The 14,301-nt window shown below is 40.4% G+C and overlaps 1 protein-coding gene across 1 annotated transcript; it reads left to right on the top strand.

Annotated features, from left to right (window-relative positions):
- Positions 1-1,166: 1,166 nt before the first annotated feature.
- Positions 1,167-12,666, top strand: LOC140246951 (uncharacterized; the record flags this gene model as incomplete). The annotated part of the gene is made up of 7 exons (XM_072326265.1): positions 1,167-1,246; positions 4,620-4,670; positions 5,500-5,557; positions 6,061-6,509; positions 6,594-6,700; positions 6,896-9,403; positions 10,934-12,666. Coding segments are annotated over 7 exons (4,986 nt in total), but the record flags the coding sequence as incomplete, so codon positions are not given.
- Positions 12,667-14,301: the final 1,635 nt, after the last annotated feature.

The following is a 14,301-nucleotide window of genomic DNA, read 5'->3' as shown; positions in this document are numbered from 1 at the left end:
TTGTCATATGGTAAGATCAAAGACGATGTGATTGGTTATTATATTTTGATGCATACTAGTTGCTCAAGTCGGATTTGAAGGCAGTCAACCATTTACTATATATATATATATATATATATATATATATATGAAGAGTTTGTTCGCAAAAACCGATAAGTCCATATTCGCCAAATGGAGATGTTTGCGATTAAAGGTTAAGAAAAATAAAGAGAATAATAAGAAAATATTTGCTTCTTTTGACCATAACTTCAAAAATGTACCTTTAAATGTAGAGACCAATATATCATTTAAAAGGTATTATTTTGTACTTTATGATAGAGATCGTACTTCAAAATCTTCAAAAATGGACTTATCGCTTTTTGCAATCAAACTCTTCATATATATGTATATATATATATATATATATATATATATATATATATGTATGGATAATAATTATAAATATATCCCAGTCGCAGAGAGGAATTTCGTTCCCCATATTCAGAGAAAAGTCGCCTGCATGAGGCAACTATTTCCCCAGAAGAAGTCTCTCCATAAAATCTGCATGTGGTATTTTTAATAAGATCCCGCTACAACAAAATGACCCTAAAGTCGGGCGAAGTTGTTTATTTGAAAATTGCATGACATAGTTTCCTAATCTTTCTGCTTTAAATCTATATATAACACATGTTATAAAGATAATCGGCTGCGGAGATATCGATGTTTAAAAGAGAGCATGTCGAGACGTCTGGGAAATCATTGTTTAGAGAAATGCGCCCTAAAAGTTTGCCTTGCGAACGCAATCGCGATCAAGGGACACGCAAGTCAGTTTTCAACTCCGGACAATAGAAGGTAAGCCCTAGCAACCCCCGAAATGCTCATTCAAACACAGCGTCGGCGGTCTCCTCATCGATCAATCAGTGACCAGGATGACAGGAGAAGCGGCTGGGCACAGTGCCGTATGTATAATATTATAATATACGCCCTACGGCACTGGCTGGGCATAGCGCACCGCGCCCGCACGCACCAGTCGACTGGGCAGTGTGCGACCATCACGCTTCGGTTAGCAGCAAGCAGCAAACTGACAAATGAGATCACTCTGATCGTTGTTAGGGGCGGAGCCTATCTGTGGCGATCAATCCTAATTTTCGAATCAGTTTCTCCTTCGTTGAAACGCCAAAAAACATTGCCCCGAAAACTCTATTTTGGGGTCTTTCCTTTCATCATTTTACTTCAAGATTTCGACAGATGGTAGAAGACTCCAATAGTATGTCAAATTCAGAAAATCGTAAGTTTTTACCAATTTTGATGCTCTGACTTCAAACCCGATTTTCATCGCTTCGAACATGCGCGAATTTAGGACCCTTTTGTTGTAGCGGGTCACAAATGATTTTACCGAGCGCAAATGTGACATATTTTCTGCATTACTTCTCCTTACAATGTATGTATATTTTTTTTTGTGTGTTTGTGTGTGTGTAACTTGATTGGTATTTTCCTGCATGGGGGGGGGGGGTATTTCATGAAGCGGTTTGGTTGGATCTTCTTTTACTATTGACAAACTGTTATAAGCTACTGAAATCCTTGCGTCTGTTTAAGAGCAAATTTTTCCGACCAATGTGTCAGACCAAACGCTTAATGAAGCTCCCCCTGGTCAAATGAAATTGTATTCATTTTTTTTTATATTAAGAAGAATACATTGCATTGAAATTGTGTGGTATCCCTAAGAGGGACAATGGTCAGACATGAATACATATTTTTTTGTATTATTATAATTATCATTATTATTATTACTATTATTTTGCATAAGATCAGCTTTGCAACGTATTTCATACCTGTATGGAGATAGGTTCAGTGTAACCGAAATAGCAGTACGAAAAAGAGAGCGCACTTGCACGCACACACACACATACACACGTATATAGAACGCCGAAGAACAAACATAAATCATAGCGCAAACAGCACAAAGTCCACCACTTCCAATATGTAAGTAAATGTTTGGAGGCCAGTGACGCAAGGTGCACTGATCAATATGTTCATGTTTGACATACTTGGCACGCAGGCCTTTCGCATTCACGTCCAAATCATTGCAGGATCGCATAACCATGCATGCAACGCAACAACGTTCTTAGCGCCACGTCAAAACGTTCAAGCAAGCTGGTTTGCAAATAAATGTTCAATTCATATTCTCCAGGTTCGTATTTATACTAAGAAGTTCAAAAAATTGCGTGTTTGTTTTGCTTTGTTGGTGATAGAGGTGTAGGATCGATGCGCGTAGCACTAAACGAGATTCATCCTGAGATGTTTGCAAGATTTATAACTTCTAATATCATTGTTACCGCATTTAGATTCTGTGTCCCCTGAAATAAATAGGCCCCTACAATGGTAAGTGTCGATTCTTTCGTTTAAGTGCATTGCATCTTGTTATTGGTGCAAATCTAAAATGTGGCATGTTTTTCTTCTTTTTTTTCAGAGGCATTTGTTCTGCAGGATATAAGTGATTCTTTTTCTTTATTTTCTGTATCCATACGTGGGAATATCAATGTGCTTGCCTGTGTTTGCATGTTCGAATGCTTCATGTGACCGCGCATGACACAAAAAAATGGAAAGCTGCATTTCTTAAGAAATCCGTTTCATATAGTACCTTCAGAAAAGCTTCACATAAATTTTAGAACGGCTAAAGTCATTCATAATGTAGCTTTGAGAGACTTTAAAAGAGACGTAAGATCCATCTCTTATAAGTGTGTCTTGTAAGCTTAAGCAGCGTGGCAAATCTTTGGTATGTTGTATTTTCTGAAAAAGTTTTGCCACACAGTTGCAGCGTTTGTTATAATGTGATATCCATATATTTACCCTACAAGACAAAGTGAATATTATCATTTTTCCCCTGTTAGCACAGTTTTAGCCTTTAAGACAATTACATCGACCGGCAATTCTTTCTGGAAAGAGTTAGATTCAGTTCGTTTGCAATCAAGTTCTTAAGGTTCCTTTAAGCAGAAATCTCAACGCCAATTTTCTAATATCCTACGTTTAATTATTTTGCCGTAATCACTTGAAAAAATTCTACATAACTAAAAAAAAAAACAATGTCTGGCGATTTTTTTGTGTGTTTTGTGGTGCAGGGTCACATATGTAACCCTGCATCACAAACCCAACAAAAAAGTCGCAAAACAGGGATTTTCAGGTATGGGCAGATTCTGAAAGAGCAGACTGTACGTTTCAAAATGATGTATAACATAACGCAAATGGACTCCTCTAACTATATCTAAATACTGGAAAGAAAACACACACTTAGGAAAAGTGCTAACTGAGAAAAGAGGCTCCGAAGTACAGGGTCTATTCAAGTGCTTCATCTCTACCAACCAGTGCTAGCAGTGCCAATTGGACAAAACACAGGATGAAAACCACCGGAACAACAAAAATGAAGGGATTATCAAATTAAGCTGAAATTTGGCATGCTCTATTAACACATTCTGTCCATGATTAATGCCAACTTTCAAAGTTGTAGCCTTATCCATTCAAGAGTTATTTGATTTGAAAGTGAAGAGTGTGCAAAGTATTTCCAGAGGTGAAAAGGGGCCTCTAAAACATATCTCATCATCTTACTCTTCTCCCCCCGCCCCACAAAAAAGAGCTATATAAAAACTGCTCAAAACACATTTTCTCATTCATGTTATGATCCCAAACTAAAGAATAAAGTACAAGGATAGATCTGTCAGAAAACAAAAAAAAAAACACACACACACACACACACACTCACAATATTTAATGAACATTGACTTGGTTGACCCATTTCACCTTTTTTTAGTCTCACGTAAAATCAAGGTCTGCGACTTTTTGTTTTGTGATGTACGGCCACATATTTTATTGGCCCCTTTACATTTCTTCAAAACCCTCTACAAACTCTTCATTTGAAAAAGACTGTACAGCACTGGCTGAGGTGAGGATTGAGGTTAATAACATTCATAAGTGAGATAATGAAACATCCCTTATTGAATATGAAAGAGCATGTAATTTTGAAAAGGATTCAACGTTTATTTAATGAAAATTTGTTTTTAAATGGCTGAAATATCCAACAAAAAAGTGATAATAATAACAGGCGACAGGCCACGCCTTTTATTAGGATCTCTTTGTTTCACCTTGTTTGTGGATATTTCAGCCATTTCAAAACGGATTTTCATCGAATAAACTTTTGTTTCTCCTTAATTGCATGCTCTTTAACATCCCATAAAGTGGTTTCTGAATATCTCGCAAAACGTTAAAGTTAAATCCTCACCTCCACAAGAACTGTAAGTCACTTTAAACTCTCACAGGATGCGAAGTAATTGTGAATAGAATGCACTGTTACAGTATGTACAATATCAGCTTAATCTGTACATTGTGGTCACTAGTTTCATGTCCTGTTTTGGTCCATTCATTGCACAAAGCGTAGCTTCATGAGGAGTAAGCGCTTGAATAGACATAACTGGGATCAGCCCGAATGCTATACGTTCATTATGAGGATTAAAGGTCTGGACTCGAGGTCTCGTACAGGGTAGTATCTCCCTTAAATTCCAACTAAAAATTGATTCAATTTGAATACATACTGATATAGTCCAATTGATAACTTTCCAATACCTGGGAACATTTGGTTCCTCTTACAGTCCCTTTCTGTCAACATTGATGAATTTAATTGATTCGGTCAAGAGGAATCTGTGAGAACATCAACTGCTCTTTTCGACGGATTTGGAACCTGTGCGATTGCGGTAGCCGGAGTGCTTTGTAGCCTTTTGACAAGGTCCGCTCTCGCTGTACTGCATTGCTTTCTAAGCGAGTGAAGAAGCGATCCCAACCGAGCGCACATTGGTGAGAGCGAAAGGGCCTTGTCCTAAGGCTAAAAACATTGCGCCTTTCGTGCATAATTATTCATATTGCCAATGCCCAATGTGACATGCAAAGGTTGTTTCGAAAAAACGAAGGAAGGCACTCATAAAAAACCGTCTTTTCAAGACTATGATGTCAATCTGGAGATAAACAAGTGAACAATAGGAATGAATTAGATCAAAAACATATGTATAAATCAAAAATAAGCCTTTTGCTGGTGAATTACGTAACTAATAGAGAGGCGAAATTTGTGTTTCTCTTTTATCGTACAGAGACAGCACTCTGTCGACTCAGGGCGCTCCCATAGTATATCTGTTCAAGAAGCACTCCGGTTGATATACACCCTACTCTTTTCCTTTCTTTCCCTTATTTATTAGCTTTGGAAAAATCATAGTTCGTTCCGGTTTATGCATCATTTTAAAGACTAGAGTATAGTCCGATACAATCTGCCTTTGAGCAAAAATCCATGTCGTGGTTTCCGTTCTTTTCATGCAAGACCAACACATGTATAGGTAAGGAAACCCCAGAGAAACAAACTACGCCCCAAATGCCCATGGTACATGCAAATACTAATCATGAACAAGATTAAACATGCCCTACTTTTTGTGTCTTTGACCTCATGCCCATATTTTTTATGTTTTGATGCTTTCTGAATCGCAGGTCGGACTTAACATGCTGGGAAGAAGCACACCTAGATGATCCAAGACTGGTGCTACCGGTGTGTCACGTTGTTGGAACTCTGCTGACCCCGAACCGGTTATGAACAGTGGAAATTAATACGGATACTTAGATAAAATGCAAAATAACGAACTGACTTCTTTGGACGGACACAAATGTGCTGTTTCTCAAAATGGTGGCCATGGAGATGATCGTAACAATTCGCTCTTTCTTGCATGTGAAAAAGGCAATCTCTTGACTGCCCAGAAACTTGTCGATGGAGGAGCCGACGTGAAGGCTGTCAGAGAAGATGGTGTTACACCTTTACATAAGGCATGTGAAAATGGACATCTAGAAGTTGTGAACTATCTTGTTCAGCAAGGGGCTGATGTTGACGCAGCTACTGACAAAGGTTCAAACCCCCTCATTATTGCATCTTCGAAAGGATATCAAAGTGTCGTTTCTTCCCTTTTAAAATACGGAGCTGATTTAAACGCAGTAGACAATAAAGGTAAAATTTCGTTGCATGATGCGTGTTATAATGGGCATCTTTTGGTTGTCAAGATTCTTGTCGATAAGGGAGCAGACGTCAATACTACAAGTAAAGTTGGTATAACACCCTTATATTATGCAAGTCAGGAAGGTCATCTAGAAGTCGTTAACTGTCTTGTTGAACAAGGAGCTGATGTGAATGCAGCTGCAGAAACAGGTCGCAATCCTCTCATCCGAGCATCTCTGAATGGACATCAGACTGTTGTCTCTTTCCTTTTAAACCACGGAGCTGATGTGAACTCAGTAAACAATAATGGTGACAGTTCGTTGCATTATGCATGTTTCAATGGATATCTTTTGGTTGCCAAGATTCTTGTCGATAAGGGAGCAGACGTCAATACTGCCAGTAAAGATGGTATAACACCCTTATTCTATGCAAGTCACAAAGGACATCTACAAGTCGTTAACTATCTTGTTGAACAAGGAGCTGATGTTAATGCAGTAAACAATAAAGGTGACAGGTCGTTGCATTGGGCATGTTTCATTGGACATCTGTTGGTTGTTGAGATTCTTGTAGATAAGGGAGCAGATGTCAATACTGCAAGTAAAGATGGCATTACACCCTTATTTTATGCAAGTCAAGAAGGACATCTAGAAGTCGTCAACTACCTTGTTGAGCAAGGAGCTGATGTAGAGGCAGCTGAAGAAACAGGTCTCAATCCTCTCATTCGAGCATCTCTGATTGGACATCAGAGTGTTGTTTCTTTCCTTTTGAACCACAGAGCCGATGTGAATGCAGTAAATACTAATGGTGACAGTTCGTTGCATTGTGCATGTTATTATGGAGATCTTTTGATTGCTAAGATTCTTGTCGATAAGGGAGCAGTGGTCAATGCTCCAAGAATAGACGGCATAACACCCTTATATCACGCAAGTCAAGAAGGACATCTAGAAGTCGTTAAATACCTTGTTGAACAAATGGCGGATGTAAATGCAGCCACTGACAACGGTTCCAACCCCCTCATTATTGCTTCTACGAAAGGACACCAAAGTGTTGTTTCTTTCCTTTTAAACCACGGAGCTGATTTGAATGCAGTAGACAATAAAGGCGAAACGTCGTTGCATGAAGCATGTTATAATGGAAATCTATTGGTGGCCAAGATCCTTGTCGATAAGGGAGCAGACGTCAATACTACAAGTAGAGTTGGTATAACACCCTTATATTATGCAAGTCAGGAAGGTCATCTAGAAGTCGTTAACTGTCTTGTTGAACAAGGAGCTGATGTGAATGCAGCTGCAGAAACAGGTCGCAATCCTCTCATCCGAGCATCTCTGAATGGACATCAGACTGTTGTCTCTTTCCTTTTAAACCACGGAGCTGATGTGAACTCAGTAAACAATAATGGTGACAGTTCGTTGCATTATGCATGTTTCAATGGATTTCTTTTGGTTGCCAAGATTCTTGTCGATAAGGGAGCAGACGTCAATGCTGCCAGTAAAGATGGTATAACACCCTTATTCTATGCAAGTCACCAAGGACATCTACTAGTCGTTAACTATCTAGTTGAACAAGGAGCTGATGTTAATGCAGTAAACAATAATGGTGACAGTTCGTTGCATTGGGCATGTTTCATTGGACATCTGTTGGTTGTTAAGATTCTTGTAGATAAGGGAGCAGATGTCAATACTGCAAGTAAAGATGGCATTACACCCTTATTTTATGCAAGTCAAGAAGGACATCTAGAAGTCGTCAACTACCTTGTTGAGCAAGGAGCTGATGTAGAGGCAGCTGAAGAAACAGGTCTCAATCCTCTCATTCGAGCATCTCTGATTGGACATCAGAGTGTTGTTTCTTTCCTTTTGAACCACAGAGCCGATGTGAATGCAGTAAATACTAATGGTGACAGTTCGTTGCATTGTGCATGTTATTATGGAGATCTTTTGATTGCTAAGATTCTTGTCGATAAGGGAGCAGTGGTCAATGCTCCAAGAATAGACGGCATAACACCCTTATATCACGCAAGTCAAGAAGGACATCTAGAAGTCGTTAAATACCTTGTTGAACAAATGGCGGATATAAATGCAGCCACTGACAACGGTTCCAACCCCCTCATTATTGCTTCTACGAAAGGACACCAAAGTGTTGTTTCTTTCCTTTTAAACCACGGAGCTGATTTGAATGCAGTAGACAATAAAGGCGAAACGTCGTTGCATGAAGCATGTTATAATGGACACCTATTGGTGGCCAAGATCCTTGTCGATAAAGGAGCAGACGTCAACATTAAAAGTAAAGTTCATATAACACCCTTATATTATGCAAGTCAAGAAGGACATGTAGAAGTCGTTACCTATCTTGTTGAACAAGGAGCTGATGTCAATGCAGCTTCAAAAACAGGTCGCAATCCTCTCATCAGTGCATCAAGTCAAGGACATCCAAAAATTGTGTCCTTTCTTTTGGATTATGGAGCTGATATAAATGCAGTAACAATTCACGGTTACAATTCTTTTTTTCTTGCTTGTGGATATGGAAAAGTAAATGTTGCCAATGTTCTTGTTGCCAGAGGGGCAGACGTAAATAAATCCATTAAAAATGGTGCAACACCGCTCGGTAATGCGAGTTTTTACGGACATCTTGAAATTGTGAAATATCTTGTGGAACAAGGAGCTGATGTAAATGCAGATGGAGAAACAGGTTGCAATCCTCTTATCCAAGCATCCATGGAAGGACACCAAAGTGTTGTTCATTTCCTTTTGAACCACGGAGCTGATTTCAACGCAGTAGATAATACCGGTTACAGTTCCTTGCATTGTGCATGTAAGATGGGACATCTTTTGGTTGCCAAGATCCTTGTCGACAAGGGAGCAGACGTGAGTACCACCACTGAAGATGGCATCACACCATTACTTTGTGCAAGTCGTGAAGGACATGTTGAAGTCGTCAACTACCTCGTTGAACAAGAAGCTGGTGTAAATGCAGCTACTGACAATGGTTCTAATCACCTCATTAATGCATCTAGGAAAGGACTCCATAGTGTTGTTTCTTCCCTGTTAAACCACGGAGCTGACATAAATGCAGTAGATCATAATGGTGAGAGTTCGTTGCATTGTGCATGTGAGGAGGGACATATTTTGGTTGCCAAGATCCTAGTGGAAATTGGGGCAGATGTAAATGCTAGGACAATAAATGGTATTACACCTTTACACAGGGCATGTGAGAAAGGACATGTCAAAGTTGCTAAATTTCTTCTTGAGCAAGGAGCTGACGTCAATATATCTGACGAAACCGGTTACAATCCCATCATCCTTGCATCTATAAAAGGACATCATAAAATTGTTTCAAATCTAGTAGACCATGGAGCTAATTCGAACGCAGTGGTCGTAAACTATAACAGTGTTACACCATTACAGTATGCGAGTATTAATGGTCATTTACAAACGGTACACTGTCTTGTTGAACGCAAAGCGGATGTTAACATTGCTGATGATAAAGGTTTTAGCCCCCTCATTCTTGCATCTATGACAGGGCACACAAGTGTTGTTTCCTATCTTTTAAATCATGGAGCTGATGTGTATGCAGTAAACCATGACGGTGATAGTTCGTTGCATCTTGCATGCCAGAATGGACACCTCGAAATTGTCAAAATTCTTGTTGACAGAAAAACTGATGTGAATACTGCAAAGAAAGACGGTGTTACACCTCTACAAAGAGCATGTGGGAATGGCCATGTAAAAGTCGTACACTACCTCGTTGAACAAGGAGCTGACGTAAATGCAGCTGATGAAATAGGTTTCAATTCCCTTATCCTTGCGTCTAGGAAAGGGAATATGAGCATTGTTTCCTACCTTTTAAGTCATGGAGTATATGCAACCTCAGTAACAAGAGACGGTGAAAGTCCGTTGCATTTTGCATGCCAACGTGGACATCTGACAGTTGCCAAAATCCTTGCTGACAGGGGAGTAGATGTGAATGCTACAGCAAAAGGCGGTTTTTCACCACTACATCTTGCCAGTTCGAAAGGACACCTTAAAGTTGCACAATATCTCGTTGAACAAGGAGCTGACATAAATGCAGCTGATGAGAAAGGTTTCTGTCCCCTCATCCTTGCATCTATGAAAGGATACGAAAACATTGTTCCATACCTGTTAGATTTTGGAGCTAATATAAATGCAGTTACCAGTAACGGTGCAAGTTCATTGCATTTTGCATGTGACGATGGACATCTCGCAATTGCCCAAATCCTTGTAAATAGGGGAGCAGACGTTAACTTAGAAACAAAAGATGGTGTTACGCCATTACAAAACGCATGTAAGAATGGGCAATTTGACGTAGCACACTATCTTCTGGAACAAAGAGCTGAAGTAAACCCAACTGACAAACGAGATTTAAATCCCCTCATCGTTGCATCTATGAAAGGTCAGAATAAACTTGTTTCTCATCTTTTGAACTATGGAGCTGATGTGAACGTAGCAACCCTTGACGGTGAAAGTGCGTTGGATAAAGCATGTGAAAATGGACATCTTACAGTTGCCAGAATTCTTGTAGACAGGGGAGCAGACGTGAATTCTTCCAGGAAAGATGGCATTACACCTTTGCAAAGAGCTTGTGAGAATGGACATGCAGACATTGTACGCTATCTTGCTGAAACGGGAGCTGACATTAATACTGCTGATGAAACCGGTTTCACCCCCATATTTATTGCATGTATGAAAGGCCACCAAGGTGTTGTTTTATACCTATTGAATCATGGAGCTGATGTGGATGCAGTATGCATCGACGATCACAGGCCTTTACATGTTGCATGTGTGAATGGACATTTCACAGTTGCAAAAATCCTTGTAGACAGGGGAGCAGATGTAAATGCTAAAACAAAAGATGGCGTTACACCACTATACTATGCCAGCGCGAAAGGATGTCTACAGGTTGCTGATTATCTTGTCGATAAAGGAGCTGACGTTCTGGCAGCTGATGAAAAGGGAACCAATGCCCTCATCCGCGCATCTGGGAAAGGACACGAAAACATTGTTTCACTGCTAATAGACCATGGAGCTGATGTTAATGCAGTAACCATTAAGGGCACAAGTTCGTTGCATGTTGCATGTGACAATGGACATCTTGCAATTGCCAAAATCCTTGTCAATAGTGGAGCAGACGTTAACTCATCAACGAAGGCTGGTGTTACACCTTTACAAAACGCATGTAAAAGCGGACATTGTGAAGTATCAAACTATCTTCTTGAAAAAGGAGCTGACGTAAATGCAGCCGATAAACAAGGTTCCAGTCCTCTCATCCTTGCATCTGTGAGAGGACATCAAAGTCTTGTTTCTCATCTTGTACACCACGGAGCTGACGTGAATTCCACAACGATTAGCGGGGAAAGTTCCTTGCATAATGCATGTGAAAGTGGACATGACGCAATTGCCAAAATCCTTGTAGACAGGGGAGCAGAAGTGAATTCTTCAACGGAAAATGGTGTTACACCTTTACAAAACGCATGTAAGAATGGACATGCAGACGTTGCACATTATCTTGTTGAAAAAGGAGCTGACGTGAATACTACAGATAAAGCAGGTTTCAACCCCCTATTTCTGGCTTGTCTAAGAGGGCACGAAGGTGTTGTTTCATGCCTAACAAAGCATGGAGCTGATGTGGATGCAGCAGCCATTGACAATCACAGACCTTTGCATGTTGCATGTTTGAATGGACATGTAATAGTTGTCAAAATCCTTGTTGACAGGAGAGCAGATGTGAATACTAAGGCGAAAGACGGCGTAACACCATTATACTATTCTAGCGCAAAAGGACATTTACAAGTTGCTGACTATCTTGTTGATGAAGGAGCTGACGTTCAGGCAGCTGATAAAAAGGGATCCAGCGCTCTCATCCGTGCATCTAGAAAAGAATACGAAAGTATTGTTTCACACCTACTAGACCACGGAGCTGATGTGAATGTTGCAACCATTAACGGTGCAACTTCACTGCATATCGCTTGTGACAAGGGACATCTCACAATTGTGAAAATCCTTGTAGACAATGGAGCAGATGTGAATTCTGCAACGAAAAATGGTGATACTCCTTTACAAATCGCTTGTAAGAATGGAAATAAGGAAATAGCCTGCTTTCTTGTTGAACAAGGAGCCGACGTAGATAAAGCTAATGAAAAGGGTTTCAATTCCATCGTCGTTGCATCTCAGGAAGGACACGAAGAAATGGTTTCACACCTAGTAGACAATGAAGCTGAAACTTTTGTAACTACGGGAGCAGACGTGAATTATGCAAAAAGAGATGGTGTTACACCTTTACAAAGAGCATGCGTAAACGGAGAAATTGAAATTGCAAACTATCTCCTTGAGCAAGGAGCTGACCCAAATGAAGCTGATGAAAAGGGTTTTAATGCCTTTATCATTGCATCTATGAAAGGATACAATAGTCTTGTTTCTCACATGCTTCATCATAGAGGTGACGTGAATGCAGAAACCATTGAAGGCAAAACTCCGTTGTATTTTGCATGTGAAAATGGACATCTTACGATTGTAAAAATCCTTCTAGGTAGGGGAGCAGACGTGAATTATACCACTAAAGTCGGTGTTACACCTTTACGAAGAGCTCGTGAGAATGGACATTTTAAGATTGCACGCTATCTTGTTGAAAAAGCAGCTGACGTGAATATTACTGATTAAGAAGGCTTCAACCCCATATTTCTTGTTTTAATGAAAGAACACCACGTGTTGTGTCATACCTAACAACCCATGGAGCTGATGTGGGTGCAGCAACCTTAGGCGGTGGAAATTCGTTGGATAAAGCATGTGAAAATGGACCTCTCATTAGTGCCAACATTCTTGTAAACAGGGGAGCAAACGGGCAAATTCTTCCAGCAAAAATGGTGTTACACCTTTACAAAGAGCATTTGAGAATGGACACGTAGACATTGTACGATGTCTTGTTTTAAATACTGCTGACGAAAGAGGGTCCATCACCCCCCCCCCCTGCCTTCATGCATAATATAACATGGAACTGCTGTCAATGCAGTAACGAAACCAGTTCTTTGCATACTGCGTGTCCGCATGGACATCTCACGGTTGTCAAAATCCTTGTTGACAAGGGAGCTGCAGTTCTGAATGCTATCACGAACACTGGCGTAGCCGGGGGGGGGGGGGGCGATGGGGGCGGTCGCCCCCCCCCCCCCCCCCCCTTAAGATTTGGACCGGGGATTTGGGAGGCGGAAAAAAAAATGCGTTTGCAACCTTTCATCAAATAAGATTTTTTTTTTTGAATATTTCTCTCAAAGTGTGCACCAGATCGTTGAATTTCAATTCAAAATATGCAGAATCTCTCGTGCTTGGGAGGGGGTATCCCCCTCCCAAACCCTCCCCCTCTGTGCCTCTTTCCCTAGGTAAGTACACTTTTTAGATTTACAAAAAATTATGAATAATTCTGAGTGCACAAGACTTATCACTTTAATATATTCCGAAAACTCAAGGTTCCCTCATACATGTATAAGGGGAATTTCCCCTTTTAATCGACCCTTTCCTCCCTCAGCCCCCCCCCCCCCCATCACTTGTTGTTGTTGTTTTTTTTTTTTTTTGTGATTTCCCAAATGTTGATTCCATCAAATATGCGTATACGAGATATCTCAATTTCAACCTTAAAAAGGCAAAAGCTCCATCGGAAGGGAAGGGTGGAGATAACACTCGCCCACGCCTTCTCCCTGCTCGCCCGCCCCCCCCCCCCCCCCGCCATGCATAGAAGTAGACTGTGGCTATACCCAGATCGCTTTATTTCAATTCTAAAAACGCAAAAGCTCCACGAGCGGGAGGGGGAATCCCCCTTCACCTAAGCTCTACCTCACTAGACTTTACGCATACACACAGATGGTGCACATTCGGAATAAGAGCTAAATTCCGTGATTTTAACACTTCGATGAAAAAGTATTGCACCAAAAATTTGCACCAGATCGCTGAATTTTAGGTCTGAAAACGCAAAATCACCTTCGTGTGGCAGGGGATATGCCCCTATCTACACCCTCGTGTGCATGCTTTTTCTGTTTGATGGCTGAACAGACAGCGTTCATGATATTCAGTGTAAGAATTAATACAAGAAGACTAGTGTATTTAAATCATACATTTTATAGGCAAATTGTTCAATAATAATCTACACTAAAATATACTGCAACCTAAAACAAGTGGGACTGTTGCAACTCGTTAAAACACGCAAAAACATGCATCAAATTGCACCATTTGCAACATCAAAATGCAAAAAGTTCTCACTGTGGGAGGGGGGACACCCCCGTGTGAATTACGAGACGTTGTACACTA

This window comes from Diadema setosum, chromosome 3 (genome assembly GCF_964275005.1).
Source record: "Diadema setosum chromosome 3, eeDiaSeto1, whole genome shotgun sequence".
Lineage (NCBI taxonomy): Eukaryota > Metazoa > Echinodermata > Echinoidea > Diadematoida > Diadematidae > Diadema > Diadema setosum.
The sequence above is the reverse complement of the archived record's forward strand: the minus strand, read 5'-3'. Positions and strand labels throughout refer to the sequence as shown.